The following is a 13042-nucleotide window of genomic DNA, read 5'->3' as shown; positions in this document are numbered from 1 at the left end:
GAAGTGTTAGTCTTTAAAAAAAAAAAAGTTACTGATTTTTTTTTAAATGTGCAGCTAAATTCTCTGTGTAGACCTCGGAAGCTTCCCAAGGGTGTCAACTGGTTGCCATGGTAAATAACACCCCCCTGCCCCCCAAGTTCTGTTACTGAGTTATATTAGAGTTTCCTAACTTGGCTTCTCTCCCACCACAATTGTGGGCATTGCCCTCCAACCTGTCTAAAAGGGCCTTGCTTATAAATCAGCTCTCCAGATCCAGAACCTTCTAAGTGACGTGGGTTCCAATTTCCAGGATTCTGAGTCAGCATGAATATAATATAGAATACAATAACACTTGGAAGGGACCTTGGAGATCTTTTAGTCCAACCCCCTGTCTAGGCAGGAAACCTTATACCGTTTCAGACAAATGGTTATCCAACATCTTCTTAAAGACTTCCAGTGTTGGGGCATTCACAACCTCTGGAGGCAACTTCTGTTCCACTGATTAATTGTTCTAACTGTCAGGAGATTTCTCCTCAGTTCTAAGTTGCTTCTCTCCTTGATTAGTTTCCACCCATTGCTTCTTGTTCTACCCTCAGGTGCCTTGGAGAATAGTTTGACTCCCTCTTCTTTGTGGCAACCCCTGAGATATTGGAAGACTGCTATCATGTCTCCCCTAGTCCTTCTTTTCATTAAACTAGACATACCCAGTTCCTGCAACCGTTCTTCATAGGTTTTAGCCTCCAGTCCCCTCATCCTCTTTGTTGCTCTTCTCTGCATTCTTGCTATATGAATCCTTATTTCTTCAGAATCGGGCCAAAATCCAATAGATGAAGCATTCCAGGGTTCCAGATGTTAGAGAAGACTCATCTGTTGGGGGGGGGGGGGGAGTTGCATAAAGTTTTTTTTTCCAATAATAAACATACATAATTTGTGGACATTGCATTGACTGGGTCAAATCTTTTTTGGACAGCATTAACAATAATAATACAAGTGCTTTGTGAAATCCTTATCTTCCAACTTCGACAATATTTACCTCATATTGTATTTCTTTTACCCCATTTATTCATTTAAACCTAAATAACATTTCTTTGTGCCCTATATTTGTTATCCCTTCCTAAGTATTGTCCTTCAATATTATGAAAAATCCCTCATTATTCCACCCCAGCTTCAATGTCCCAAATGTGTGGGATTACTAATAATACCAATTATTAACAATATTCGATCCGTTAGGGGAGTACAATATATTTTAACACACTATTAATGTTAATAATACAATTACATTGCCTAATCTTAGATTACCATCCACTGTACTAATCTGCACTTATTGGGATTGTGGTATTTTCCCATTTTATTAATATATTTTCTCATTATCTATCATCTCTTAATATTTCTAGAATTCCATCTTTTATTTCAACCTTTTATCTCTCTCTCTTAAGCTCTTCTATCCTTTTTAAAAAAAAATGTTTCTACTATTCTTTCCCTCCTGAGTGTGAAGACTCATTTGTTGTGCTTTGTCCACCACAAAGTTTGGCTGAAGCATGGAGAGACCATTGTTAGAAAAAAGCAGACAGTACAATTTCTCTATTCTTCAGAGTGCTTGAGGATGGAAAGAGCAGCTTGACAATTGGAATGCTTTTGATAAACCCATCCATGTGATCTTAATTATTACTTATCTCTTTGTACTATATCAGCAGGTTAGATACTATATACTGCCTCTGAGATATGGACCATAGTGAATAGAAACAATTGGATCACTGTTTTCTGCAGGGGTTGTATTCACTTACTTTCCCTAATGGTTCATAAATGTGAGCGCATGCGCCCCATCCATGCATGCGCTCGGCCTTCTGCACATGCACTTTGATCACGCACTCGGCTTGCATGCAGGCACACAGCTTGAAAATGTGCCTAAATAGAACGGCATAGAGCCTGGGTTAGGTGGGCTGGCCCATCCCCAATTTCCACTACCGGTTCAGGTGAACCAGTTCGAACCGGCTGAATACCATCTCTGGTTTTCTGGCCAATTCTTCTCCCTGTGAAGCAAAGTCAGTGGGGAAGCCAGACTGACTTAACAACTTTGTTAACTAAGTTAACAATTGCAGTGATTTGTTTAAGTGTGGCAAGCGAGATTGTAAAATGGGGCAAAACTCACTTAACAACGGTCTTGCTTAGCAATGGAGGTTTTGAGTTCAATTGCGGTTGTAAACCAAGGACTACCAGTAATTACAGCGAGATGATTGAACGAATTTCCTGCTCTTGGGTTTGAGCACAGACAAGAGGCTTAACATGCTATGGATGCAGCCAATTTGTCTCAAGCTCCAAAATTATTATGACCATGTTTTCTTGGGGGAAAAAAAATAAAGGACAAACTTTAAAAGGAGAGCAAATCTTCAAGAGGTCCATAAAGATTAAAAAAACTTACTTTGTTTTGCCAAGAAAAAGCCAAGAACAGAACACAGAAAAACTTTACAAAAAGGGTTCTAATAAAAGTATCTTTAAAAAAGCATAAAACCCCACGAGAAATAAGCAAGTATTAAAAAGTATTTCTGCCACCAGTCTGTGCATTAAGAAATATATCATTTGCACAGTAAAAGTGAAATGACCAAAAATGAAGGACAAAAGTGAATTTTGAGAAACAAATTCAATGGATTGCTTTTTGAATGTGTGTGTGTGTGTGTGTGTGTGTTTGTATGGCGCTCTCTCTCTCTTTCTCTCTCTCTCTCTCTCTCTCTCTCACTCTCTTTCTCTGTGTGTGTGTGTGTTCTGTTAAGATACAGCCTGTTGTGCCTTCAAATGGCTTCTACCATACTCCCATAAAATGGCTTATACTGTACAGCGCAGTGGACTTGCCATGGTAACAGCTTCACAGTCCTCCACAAGGACCACCTTCTGGTAACGGGGAAAATCCAACATTAGAAATTACATTTGGTCCAGACATTTTCAACAAGGCTATGATTCCTTTTGAGGACAAATGTATGGCCATGATCAATAAAACATTACTGCAACTTGGCCTGCCTACATCACTACAAGACCGACACGAAGGACTTCACGCAGATTACATACCAGAAAAGAATTACAACATCGAACAATGTAGTTCAAATATCAATGACAAGAAGCCACATCAAAATCAAGATCAGAAAAAAAGCATACCCAATGATCACGGATCAGCTAGCAAAACAACAAGGTGGTATCACTTTTCTTGATGCTTCCGGGGGCACATTTGTAACTAATTTAATTGACACTGAAATCAGAGCTTTTCCTGTCTAACACAGGATTAGGATAAATAAATACCCAGGCAATGCTGGCTTATCAGCTAGTCAATAAAGGACACTGTTCTCAAGATCAGAGTTAGGTTGTTGTTGGTATTTTTTGTCTATTTGCAAATTCCATGCAAAAGGTTACAAAGACATCAAGAAATATCGTACCTAATTAGGACACCAGAGATAACAGCCACAGTGGCCTTCTGGTGAAAATCTATATAAAGAAAAGTGGATGTGTTGTGTGCCGGAGACAAAGTAAATACTTTGTGAATCTAGGCACAGTTGGAAAGAACTCCTGGGAGGAATCTGACACACAGCAGGAATGGAAGGGGGGATCAGGAGAAGAAATTGACTGGTGGAAAGATCTGAGCCTAATAAAGGAGAATATTTGTAGCTCAGGGCTGAAATGAGGGTTTTTTGGTGGTCTCTGAATGTTCTGACTTAGTCTTCCCCAAAAAGCACAAAGAAGATTCCTGGTCCTGACAAAACCCCTTTTATTAAACAAATGTGAATTCCTCTCATTCCCATTCAGCAAAGCCCTGGCAAGCAGTCTTCCAAAGGTGAAGTTATAACCACAGACCTTATCTAGCTTGGAAAGCTGCCATGTAAATATTTTCCAAGCGCAGTGCTGTGCGAGGAAAGACTGGGCACAGAGTCTCTGAGATTCACGGACAGATCTTCACACTCCTGAAATGAACAAACAGTTTCCTGCAAAACCCCACTCCCTTTTCGCTCCTCTTTTATTTCCTATGAGAGGGGCCAATCATCATCCGCCTGTGGCTTTACTCCCGTGTCGACCCCGAGTTCTTGTCTTCTGGCAGCTTTGCGCATACGCACACTGGGGACAGGCTCCAGCTGTTCCTCTGCCTCACTGCTGTCTAACTCCGTAGGCACCTGATTACTGCCAGACGGCCTTGGCCCTGTCTCTGCCTCCAACGCAGAGCCCTCGTCCGTCCTTTCAGATGCCGCAATACTTGGCAAGAATGCAGGAATGAACTAATTGTCTCCTGCAACCTCCACTCCCCTTTTGCTCCTCTTTTATTCCCTATAGGAGGGGCCATTCACTGTCCACCTGTGGCCTTACTCCCAAATTGACCCTTGTTCCTTAGGTGTTCCTTTCTCCTGACAGCTCATCGGGAACAGGCTTCAGCTGTTCTTCTGCCCCACTGATCTCTGACTCCAAAGGCAACTGATAACTGTCAGACGGCCCTGGCCTCCACTCTGCCTCCAATGCAGAGCCCTCATCAGAGCCTTCCCCAGCCTCCAGGACTGGCCCATGTTCCTCCCCAACCTCCTCACTGTCTGACTCTGCTGTCAACTCCGCTGGCTGCTGGTGGGCCACAACACTGAGCTTGGTTGTTTTCTTACAGACGTTTCATTATCCACATTAGGTAATATCAACCAACCAACACGGGTGATGTTACAGGTAGCCCCTTGACTTACAACAGTTCATTTAGTGACACCCCTGAAAAAAAAAAGACTTATGACCATTTTTCACACTAACAACCGTTGCAATATCCCCACGGTCAGATGAACAAAATTCAGATGTTTGGTAACTGACTCGTATTTATGACTGTTGCAAGTGTCCTGGGGGGGTGGGGTTCATGTGATCCCCTTTTGCAAACTTCGGGGGAAGCCAGATTCATTTAATAAGCTGACTCTGTAGACCGCTTAGAGAGGGCTGTAAAAGCACTGTTGTGGCCTGGCAGAGGCCAGTGGAGTGACAGCAGATTCGGACAGTGAGGAGGTTGGGGAGGAACATAGACCATTCCTGGAGTCTGGGGAAGGCTCTGATGAGGGCTCTGTGTCAGAGGCAGAGAGGAGGCCAGGGCCGTCTGACAGTTATCAGCTGCCTTCAGAGTCAGACATCAGTGAGGCAAACAGCTGGAGCCTGTTCCCAGTGTGCGCATGTGCAGAGTTGCCAGACGAAGGGAACAGCTAAAGAACAGAGGTCGACTTGGGAGTAAGGCCACAGGTGGATGGTGAGTGGCCCCTCCCATAGGGAATAAAAGAGGAGCGAAAGGGGAGTGGAGTTTGCAGGAGACAATGAGTTCATTCCTGCATTCTTGCCAAGTATTGCGGCATCTGAAAGATATCGGCCTGGCCACTCTCCAGGCCTGATAAAGGTCAGTAATTGTGAAGTATTTTGAAAGACTGTGGGAGAGGAAAGACTTTGCTGGAGAGGAATTCACTGTACATTAAATAAAAGAATTTTATCGGGATGAGGACTTGGCTTTGTGCTGCTGGGAAAGCCTAAGTCAGAGCATATATCTGTCTAAGTGCTCTTGCTGTTAATAAATGTCTCACTTACCAACAGAAATGCTAGGCTCGATTGTGGTCATAAGGACACCCTGTATCAAGTTGGATCATGGAACAAGAAAACAACCAAGCTCAGTGAGGACCAAGGTCCATTCAGATCTGAGGCCGCATTTGAAAACAGTCCGGGGGTTAGCAACACCCTGGAGTTGCGAAAATTCAGGACAAATTGGGTGTTTTTTTTCCTTTTTTCTTATTTAAAAGCAACCCCAGATGTGAAAGTAATGGAAGTTGCTGCTTCATGCAGGGAGCCTATTAAAGCCCAGATAACCATAGTGATTTGTCCTGGTCAAAAAAAAAAACAGGAAGAGTCCGGGAGCAGCTGTTCAGCGAAGAGGTTTTATTAAAAGGTGTAAGCTTTTGCAAACTGTAGCTCTGATCGTCAGATACATTTGCTTCCGAAATGAAGCATACCTTTTGTCATAGGAAAATTCCAATAGGAAACAAAGGCAGCAACCCAAGCAAAAATGCTTACTTTAAGATCAGAGGTTTATTGTTTCTAATAATTTGGAACATTAGAAACGAATAGATATAAAAGACATAATAGCAATAATACACTGCATTAACATATGAATGCAGAGGGCCAATGAGAAATGGCAAGTCCTACAAGGGCTGCTATAAATCAAAGAGTCCCAAGCGGATCTGTTCTCACTGTCAGGAAATTTGTGACGATTTTTAAAAGTTCTAGGTTGGTTGATTAGTTTCCATCCATTGCTTCTTGTCTTGCCTTTTTGTGCTTTGGGGAATAGGTTGACCCCCCCCTCTTCTTTATGGCAGCCCCTCAGCTGTTGGAACCCTGCTATCATGTCACCTCTCTCATACAGAGTTTGTTGCAGCACGTACAATCAGACAATTCAGCAGGATTCCAAACTTCTTTATATACACACACAGCGTATTTTTCAGAGTATAAGACGCTCTGAAGTATAAGACTCACCTAGATTTTGGGGAGGAAAAAAAGGGAAAAATATCTGCCTCTGCCTCCCAGCAATTTGCCTCCTTGCAACAAACAGTACAGACAATATACACTGTTTGTAGTGTTATATTTCAGACTATACTTGTACAGATGCTGTTAAAATTGATGCGCCTTCTGGAAGTATAGTTATTATTTGCTATTTAAAAGAATAGCACTTTTTAAAACCAAAGCACTGGGCCTCTTCAGATCAAGCGTTTATTTTAAAAACCTTCTTCATTTTGTTAAGTTTTCTAGAATGATAATAAAGTAGCCTTTATTATTAAAATAAGTCTAATAATTTAAACATTCTATAGGCATTTATAGTTGTTGACTTATCTTCTTGCAGCAAACAGCCTGATTAGCATAAGAAAAAAAAATCTGCCTCCCAGCAATTTGTCACCTGGAGCAAACAGCAAGTTTCACTTTCAGTTTCTCCTGATCATCAGCTGTTGCAGGCTGCAGGGATTGCTATAGTTTATTGAAGCCTCCACAAACCCCTGTTTGCTGCAAAGAGGTAAATTGCTGGGAGGCAGAGGCCAAACGGTTGGGGCCAGTGAGAGGGTGGGGCTACATTCAGCTATAAGACACACCCAAATTTTCACTCTCTTTTAGGGAAGGAAAGGTGCATCTTGTACGCCGAAAAAACCTGTAATAACGCATAAGGCATATATACAATACCCATGCTGGTTCCTCCAATGTAGTAGAGTGAAGAGATTGTAAGTAGGTACAAACACAGGTAGAGGAGAGAACAGTTTTAATTCAGAGCAGCATGCTACTTTAGAGTTCAGCACAGACTCAGAGCTAAAGAGCTAAGCCACGCCCAGGCTCCAAACTGTTTCAGTTCCCATTGGCTAACCTTGTTACTAAGCCCTATTCCAGTTCATGAATATATCTACACTGACAAAATTGTGTTTTTCTTGTCCTTAGGAGAGAACACCGAATTACCAACTTTCTCAGCCACCGGAGGATTTCACTCGGTCCTGGAAGGGACGGTCTCGCCAGCCTTTAGTGCCACGGTGATCATTATTGTCACTGTGATCATTTCCGGAAGCGCCTACTTATGTTTTTTGAAGTACATCTGCACCGGATGTTGTAAATCCTTCCAGGTGGTGCCGTTAAGGAGGCCAGAACGGAGCAAGTCTGAAGAACAAGTATGATGTGGTGGACCTTCAACAGATGAGGATCCGGTCAAGAAGAATGGATACCTAGACAGTTGAAGAAAAAGAATGTCAAGTTTGATCCTGAAGGTGGGACTTGGGAACTTCTTGACTGAAACGTGGTTTTGCTCTTCAGTGGGAATTGGGAGAGCCTCCAAATGTTCAATATTTAGGAATGGTTGGGAGGCTTTCTCGGTCACCCTGGGAAGGTCAGAAGGTGTGCATATGGCTCTTTCAGTCTGCCAAGGACACATTGCTTTAATGACCAAGGAGAAGGAGAGGTAGAATTCAAAGTAGGGTTGAGGAATCCAAACTCAAGGATGCTGGTGGAAGAAGAAAACCATTTTTGAAAACAGTCCAGTGGATTTAGAATGCTCTCGTCTCTAAATCTGAGTCTTTCACATTCACGTCTCGTTTAGGTGAACTGTTGTCTTTGGTGGTATCTTGTCAACCTTAACATCAGTAAATAAACGTGCTTTCTGAGTTCACAGCTACATTTTGAATGGTCTGAATTCTTCTCTGATAGGTTCAGATGTTTTCTTTTGTTTTTAATTTTAGCTGTACATTTTTCTTTGGGTTCAGATGTTTTTAATGATGCAGAATCTTGCATTGAAAATCTGCAACAGAGATTATGCCCAAATTTATGTGTACATGCCAGTGGTGGGTTCCGGATCCTGGTGCAACTGGTACGGTGCAACGGGGCTAGGCATCCACCACATGAACGCACGCAGCGTGCTTGCACATGCACGTAGCATGCGCCTACATACTTACCACCCGCGATGCTCCAGCTGCTCAGCAGACCTTTAACTACTTCTAGAAGAGCTTTGCTCTTTCTTAGCTTAATGATTTGTCATCCAGTGTTCCCTTCCAGAGGGGTCATTGGCCATTATCACAGGTACTGCCAAGGTATCCAATGTATCATATAGGTAGTCCTTCACTTGCAACCACATTTGAGCCCAACATTTCAATGGCCAAGCAAGGCAGTTGTTAAGTGTTGGAATTCATTGTTGGAATGTATTTCTATGCAACAACTACATAGTATTCAGCCAGTAGATGGCAGTATTTACAGGTTTGTAATGATACATACTCTATGCTCTTTTGTTCTGAGTACAGTTTCCTGTTTCCTGTTACAGTAGTATAGTTGAGCAGTAAAACACATGGTGACTGTACTCTTTGTTTGCTCTATGTGGTGTTTCAGTCTCTTGATGATTGACTCAAAATCCCCCAGCTGGGGATTCATGCCTAAGGCAGGACTAGAATTCACAGTCTCCTGGTGATTGACTCAAAATTCCCCAGCTGTCTTTCATGCCTAAAGCAAGACTAGAACTCACAGTCTCCTGGTGATTGACTCAGAGTCCCTCAACTAACTTTCATGCCTAAAACAGCACTAGAACTCACAGTCTCCTGGTTTCTAGCTTGGTGCCTTAATGACTACATCAGTGTTTAAATTGGATGGCCATGAACATTTAGAAAAAATATTGGCTGCAAAAATTTGAAACAAATTATGAGTAGTCCTGTTGGGGGGGGGGAACATTGTTGAGCACCTCATATATAATTTGATGCTATTTTTATGATTCAAAGCCTTTTTAATCAAGATCAAAACATGAATACAAAACCTGACTAGCATTAGCTGTTCCAGATTAATGAAACTGGAGAATAATAATAGTGATTCACTCCATATTCCAGGTGAGCTGGCAGCTCTTTTTAAGTGCTTTATAAAAATTCATGAGCTTTTTCACTCACAAATGAGTAATTTAAAAATGAGAATTTTTTGGAACAAGATAAAAGTATTCTAGGGTATTAGCCATTTAAAAAAAAGCTTCCAATGACAAACTTTTCACATGTCAGATTTGTTCTCCTTGTGCTACAGAAGCCTCTCCTCTCTTCCTATCAATTAATTTCTCACTGGCTTTCTTTCCAATCTTTAAATATTTTCTTTATTACATTGGTTGCCATCTATAGTATGCCTCTCATGTAATTACTTTAAAGTTCTATGCCATTCATCCTGGCGACATCTCTCTGATGCCACAGAAACTTTTTGAGAACAAAATTATTTTGGGAAACTGAACAAGGAGAGATTCAACCTGGAAATAAGGAGGAATTTTCTGACAGTGAGAGCCATCAACCCATGGAGCAGAGATTGCCTTCAGAAGTTGTGTGAGCTTCATCCCTGGAGGCTTTCAAGAAGAGACTGGACTGCCATCTGTCTGAAATGGTAGGGTCTCCTGCTTGGGCAGAGGGTTGGACTAGATGACCTACAAGGTCTCTTCCAACTCTGAATCTGTAATCTGGACATGAGGAACCACATCCATCTTTATTGAGTAATAGGCTAGAAAACCACTTTTGAGACATTCACAAAATAGAAACTCGTTCTGTTATTTCTGCCTAAATATAGTTAATATTTAAGAACAAGATACATAAAGTGTAGCATCCTTAGGTGTCCTTTAAGAACGTATAAGCACTCTTCTTTCCTGTCAGTGAAATTGCAGTAACCACAAGAGGGCGAACTGGAGATATAATAAATTCGTTATGGATCTTTCGGTAAATTTCTTTTGTAAATTTGTCCTCCCTCTTCTTCTATTGTAATACTCAAGCATTACAGAATCAACTGTCTAGCCATCTATCGGTATTCAAAAATTTCAATTATTCAGTGCAATCATCTCTAGTCTTATTCGGGAGAAATCCAATGAAGTTCAGTTGAGCTTCTCTCTGTTCAACCAGGAAACGTAGAATAATAGGGTTGGAAGGGACCTTGGAGGTCTTCCAGTCCAACCCCCTGCTCAAGCAGGTGAACCCCATACCATTCTTGACCAAGGACTCAGTCCAGTCCCATCTTGAAAACCTCCAGTGATGGCAAAACCTGGAGGATAAGCATAGAACGAAGAGGTCAATTGCTACTCAACTATATTGGTAGTTTGCTTTACATTGTCTTCTTTCATGGTTTTTGTGATTCCCATTTTTGGAAACTTCTCCATATTTGGGATGACTGAAATATCTAGGGAAGTGATGGCAAACCTATGGCATGCATGCCATAGGTGGCACATGGAGCCCTCTCTTTCAATAGAATAGAATAGACGATGTGAGCCATTATCCCAGCTCAGCTGCACTGCACATGCATGAGCCTCCCAGCTGATTTTTGGGTCTCTACTGTGCATACGGGAGACATGCATGCATGTGCGGGGGTGGGGGGGTCACACATGCATGTGGGGGGAGTGCATACCCCCCCCCGGCCTGTTTTTTGTCCCAGGGGGCTTCAGGGAGGACCGATAGGTCCAAAACAGGCTGCGGGGGGGAGGGTGAACTCCCCGTGGTTAATTTCTGGTCCTAGGAGGCTGCAGGGAGGCCTGCTAGACCCAAAATGGGGTGGGGGGCATGCACGGGGGAGGGACACAGGGGGTGTCATGTGCGCATTGCATTATGGGTGTGGGCACCCGAGGACAAAATGTTTAGCCATCCCTGATCGAGGGATTGATCTAAAGCTAGAAGCTGACGGACTTCCAACTTTGAATGCCATCATGATGTCCTTTGCTATGTTCTTCTTTATGAAGCACCAATGTTTATGGTCTCCAGTCGTGGCTATTTGAAACAGCGCAGTTACACTGAAAAGATACCGGCTAAGTTGGCGGTGAACCAGGAGATTCGTGAAGAAAGGAAGATAACAGTCAGCCTTCCTTGTTTGTGTTTTTCTGCGACCCTTGGGAGAACAGCAAAGAGCCCCCGTTGAAATCTTCCCTTTGGGGAAAGCAACAAAAGTGTTCCCATTCATTAAAAGAGCGTTATTCATACTACAGGTAGCAAGATTATGGCATAAACTCAGAAGGGAGGGAGGGAGATGTGTGTTTGCAAGGCATGCCAAACAAAGATAAAAGAAAAGGGAGTGTGGACAAGTGGGGCCCCTTTCAGTATAGAAAACAAGACTGTCTGGCACAGCAATGCCTTGGTAAGGTCACTCTTGGAATACGGCAAACAGTTTTGGTCGCCACGATGTAGAAAAGATGTGGAGACTCTAGAAAGAATGCAGAGAAGAGCAACAAAGATGATTAGGGGACTGGAGTCTAAAACATGTGAAGAACGGTTGCAGGAACTGGGTATGTCTAGTTTAATAGAAAGAAGGACTAGGAGAGACATGATAGCATTGTCCCAATATCTCAGGGGCTGCCAAAAAGAAGAGGGAGTCAAGCTATTCTCCAAGGCACCTGAACAAGAAGCAGTGGATGGAAACTAATCAAGGAGAGAAGCAACTTAGAACTAAGGAGAAATTTCCTGACAGTTAGAACAATTAATCAGTGGAACAACCTGCCTCCAGAAGTTGTAAATGCTCCAACACTGGAAGTTTTTAAGAAAATGTTGGATAGCCATTTGTCTGAAATGTATAAAGCAGTGATAGCTAACATTTTTGCCATTACATGTTGAAAGTGCAAATGTGCATCAGTGCGCGCACATGGTCACACCCATAATGCAATGCACGCACAACCCCCCCGCTGCCCAGTGTGCGCACCGCCCTCCTCACCCATTTTTGCCTTCCAGGTTGATGCAGGAGGCCTAGAACGGGGCACGGGACTATTCTATTCTATTCTATTCTATTCTATTCTATTCTATTCTATTCTATTCCCTTCCCTTCCCTTCCCTTCCCTTCCATTCCATTCCATATTTTCTATTCTATTCTACTCTATTCCATTCCCTTCCATTCCATTCCATATTTTCTATTCTATTCTACTCTATTCTATTCCCTTCCCTTCCATTCCATATTTTCTATTCTATTCTGTTCCGTTCCGTTCCGTTCCGTTCCATTCCATTCCATTCTATTCCATTCCGTTCCATTCCCTTCCATTCCCTTCCATTCCATATTTTCTATTCTATTCTATTCATAGTTTTTATTCTATTCTACTCCATTCAATTCCATATTTTCTATTCTATTTTATTCCATTCCATTCCATATTTTCTATTCTATTCTATTCCATTCCATTCCATATTTTCTATTCTATTCCTATTCCTATTCCTAATTCTGGCCTGTCCTGTCCTATCCTATTCCTAATGCCATTCCATTCCATAATTTCTATTCTATTCTATTCCATTCTATTCCATTCCATATTTTCTATTCCATTCCGTTCTATTCTATTCTATTCTATTCCATTCCATATTTTCTATTCTATTCTATTCATATTTTCTATTCTATTCTATTCCATTCTGCTAAAACAAGGAATGGGTCTCAGACAGAGCCAATGGAGGACTTGCTAAAAGTCTTCTAGGATGCCTGTTAGTTAACTTTTAGAAATTGGGTTGGAATAGAGCCGAGAGAACACTTGTTAGATCGTTTCTGAAGTTTTTATTAGTTCAGACTCAGAAATAGAGATGGCATGGAGCCAATAAATAATATTCAG

The 13042-nt window shown here is 42.0% G+C and overlaps 1 protein-coding gene across 1 annotated transcript in view; it reads left to right on the top strand.

Annotated features, from left to right (window-relative positions):
- LOC309390722 (uncharacterized protein) overlaps positions 1–8144 on the top strand; it is a 29972-nt gene extending 21828 nt beyond the window's left edge. Inside the window, exon 2 of the mRNA XM_081950361.1 lies at positions 7432–8144. Coding sequence (XP_081806487.1) covers positions 7432–7661 — 230 coding nt within the window. The 3' untranslated portion in view covers positions 7662–8144. The remainder of the gene's footprint in view (positions 1–7431) is intronic.
- The last annotated feature ends 4898 nt before the right edge of the window (positions 8145–13042 follow it).

Source organism: Natrix helvetica, assembly GCF_964273705.1.
Source record: "Natrix helvetica genome assembly, chromosome: 4".
NCBI lineage: Eukaryota > Metazoa > Chordata > Lepidosauria > Squamata > Natricidae > Natrix > Natrix helvetica.
Note: the sequence above shows the minus strand (reverse complement) of the source record. Positions and strands in the feature narration are given on the sequence as shown.